The sequence below is a fragment of the Octopus bimaculoides genome, chromosome 23, assembly GCF_001194135.2.
Source record: "Octopus bimaculoides isolate UCB-OBI-ISO-001 chromosome 23, ASM119413v2, whole genome shotgun sequence".
Lineage (NCBI taxonomy): Eukaryota > Metazoa > Mollusca > Cephalopoda > Octopoda > Octopodidae > Octopus > Octopus bimaculoides.
The window spans coordinates 34,074,139-34,077,240 of record NC_069003.1 but is presented as its reverse complement, the minus strand read 5'-3'; the positions used below and the strand labels follow the sequence as shown (position 1 = coordinate 34,077,240).

General features: G+C 42.0%; 1 protein-coding gene across 2 annotated transcripts in view; it reads left to right on the top strand.

The window, feature by feature from the left end:
* Positions 1-968: 968 nt before the first annotated feature.
* LOC106873728 (protein phosphatase 1 regulatory subunit 42) overlaps positions 969-3,102 on the top strand; it is a 13,075-nt gene continuing 10,941 nt past the window's right edge. Inside the window, exons 1-3 of one of the 2 annotated variants that reach the window (XM_014921211.2) lie at positions 969-1,088; positions 1,798-2,258; positions 2,678-2,847. In XM_014921211.2, coding sequence (XP_014776697.1) covers positions 2,100-2,258; positions 2,678-2,847 — 329 coding nt within the window. In that variant the 5' untranslated portion in view covers positions 969-1,088; positions 1,798-2,099. Of the gene's footprint in view, positions 1,089-1,782; positions 2,259-2,677; positions 2,848-3,102 lie in introns of both variants that reach the window. The other variant, XM_052976028.1, reaches the window with a different exon arrangement.

The window sequence follows — 3,102 nt, the reverse complement described above, 5'->3', positions numbered from 1 at the left end:
AGGATCGCGGTTTCGATTCCCAGACCGGGCGTTGTGAGAGTTTATTGAGCGAAAACACCTAAAGCTCCACGTGGCTCCGGCAGGGGATGATGGCGAAGCCTGTTGTACTCTTTCACCACAACTTTCTCTCACTCTTACTTCCTGTTTCTGTTGTGCCTGTAATTCAAAGGGTCAGCCTTGTCACACTGTGTCACGCTGAATATCCCCGAGAACTACGTTAAGGGTACACGTGTCTGTGGAGTGCTCAGCCACTTGCACGTTAATTTCACGAGCAGGCTGTTCCGTTGATCGGATCAACTGGAACCCTCGTCGTCGTAAGCGACGGAGTGCCAACATCCCCTTCAAAATATACATATAAAAAAAATTATTTTAATAACCATTAGCTACAGCTGTAAATCTCCCGCTATCAGTTTATAATTGAGAGAAATAAATATCTTAGAGGTGAGTAGCGGGTTTAAAATATCCCTCTTAAACAATTAAAACCCTTATTAATTTAATCACAAATATTTTGTGTGGAAGGATGAAATTTAAAGATGACATCGATGGGGGTTTGAATAATGGAGTAATTATAGACGGGTGACATAGACACAAGACTATTTAGATACACGAGTATGTGTCGGAGAGATACATAGATTGTGATCGATAAATTCAGACCTGTGACTGATGCTCAGTTTATCGATCCTCACGGAGAATGAATGAAAGACAAACTTGACCGTACCGAAATTTGAGGTGAAAATCCAGAGGGCCGAACACTAGTATGCGTGTGTGCGCGCGCGCGTGTGTATGTGTACGCGTGCATATGCGTGTGTTTGTGCCGGTGCGTGCGCTTGTGTGTGTGCGTGCGTGTATACACGTGCGCGCGCGCGCGTAACACATACGGGGGGGGGCATGCAAATTAATTCGGTTCGTTAGAACCGTTCCTAGTTTTACAACCAGAGAGAACGGTTTAGTTAACTGACTGCGCATGCGCTCCACCTCAGCTAGCATGATGCCGACTGTATCAACTGTCAGCTGCTCCCCTAGCAACGAAATGTAAACAATGTAAGAACCGGAAGAGAAAAAAACTACGAACTCGGCCTCGCTTCTTTGTAAGAATTTTCTTTTATATTTTTCTTCCTTATAAAAAAATCCCCCTCTTAACTAGTATTCTCAAACACCATTAAACAGATTCCTTGTAAAAAATATAATTAACTTTCTCAGTAGTGGTCAAGACCCAGGCCCTTCCCCGTTCCAGCCACGACGATCACGTCTTTCTTTTATATACAGTCCATCCATGATCACGTTACTAAAGGGGCTTTCTTTGCTCAAAACGGTATCTGCCACGACTGTGATTTTGCTCGGCTTGATGGGTCTTCTTCTCAAGCACACTGTAATGCCAAAGGTCTCAGTCATTGCTTCCACGGGGCCCGACACTCAAAGGAACTCAGCCACTTTGGCTCCGTGAGGCCCAATGCTTGAAAGGAACTCAACCACTTTGCTTCTGTGAGGCCCAACACTTGCAGGAACTCAGCCACTTTGCCTCTGTGAGGCCCAGTGCTCAAAAGGAACTCAACCACTTTGCCTCCGTGAGGCCCAACACTTGCAGGAACTCAGCCACCTTGCCTCTGTGAGGCCTAACATTCAAAGGAGCTCAGTCACTTTGCCTCCATGAGTAATCTAAATGCAAAATAGTTAAAGGGAAGCCCCCCTCCCCGCTTCAAAAATTTATTTTGTATTATAAAATATTGAATTGTTTTTTCCCCCTGTTTTTGAGTATTTAGTTACTTCTTTACATGTTTCCAGTTTTGTGTCTTACAGATACTTGCAAGCGGTTTGAGAAAGACATATTCTCACATATGTAAACACGCACATATGCATTCACATGAACACATACTATTTGCTCCATAAACCCCTATATGCTCTCAAAGACACTGGTACACAGTCGCTTACACTTACACACGTTCCTAAAGTTTTACTCTCCCTCTCTCTCTCTCTCATTCACACATATATAAACACACTCATATACATAGACACACTTGCTCTTACATCTATATATATGATCCTCCAAGTACCACCCACATAATACAGACACACACACAAACACACACACACACATACTCATGAATGCTGTACTTGATCTCAAAATGGTAAAACCCAAAGTAAACCTCATTGCAAGCGGCACTTCAAAATATTCCCAGAAGAAGCGAGATGAGTCTGTGTACCATTACCTGAAACGATTGTCACACCTCCACCTCGAAGGCAAGAATTTGACCGAAATTGTGAGTAGTCCTTTCTTTGACTTTGGCATCGTTTGAAATCAGTCGTATTTGTTTGTTTGTTTGTCCATGGACAAGATATCTCAAGATGGATTCAGATAAAACTTTCAGGGATGTTTGGCTTCATGAATGGCACAAACTGATTAGATTTAGGGATTGATCTTGTACCAGAAAAGGATTCTAGATTATTTTTCCTGTTTTTTTTGTTTTTACCTAATTTCTGAGAGCAGTCGGGTTCATTTTTAGTATTCTTGTTTGTGAGAGGCGTTGAGTTTATTTCAGATATTCTCATTTAAAAAATCATCTCTGGCTAATCATTGAAAGGACGTTGGTGTTGCCTTGGCGGAGGTTTGCGCTATCCGACTGCTCTTGTTTTTATATATTTTCATTTATGTTTCTCTTTCTCTCTCTCTCTTTCTCAGGACTGTGACTTTTCCATGTGTCCTCATTTGTCAGTATTGTATCTGTATGACAACCACTTAACAGCAATCCCAGACTTATCCAAAAACAGGAACCTATCACACCTCTACCTCCAAGACAATCAGATCCGGCATATTCCAGACCTCTCCAATCTAACACAACTGACAAAACTGTAAGTTAACCATCCTGGGGATAGGTTGCCCTTAACTGCAGCAGCAGCAGTTTTGGTGCGGGGTGGTGGTGCTGGTAGTGGGGGTGAAAGGATGAACCCTTTTCTTTGGCATGTTGTTTTTGTTTTATTTTGTTTTCTTATTTTTAAAATTAAAAACTGTATTGAGTCGATTATTTTTGTTAATTATAACGAGAAGTCATTAGTGCAATGGACGAAATGCTTAGTGGCATTTCGTCCATCTTTAAGTCCTCAGTT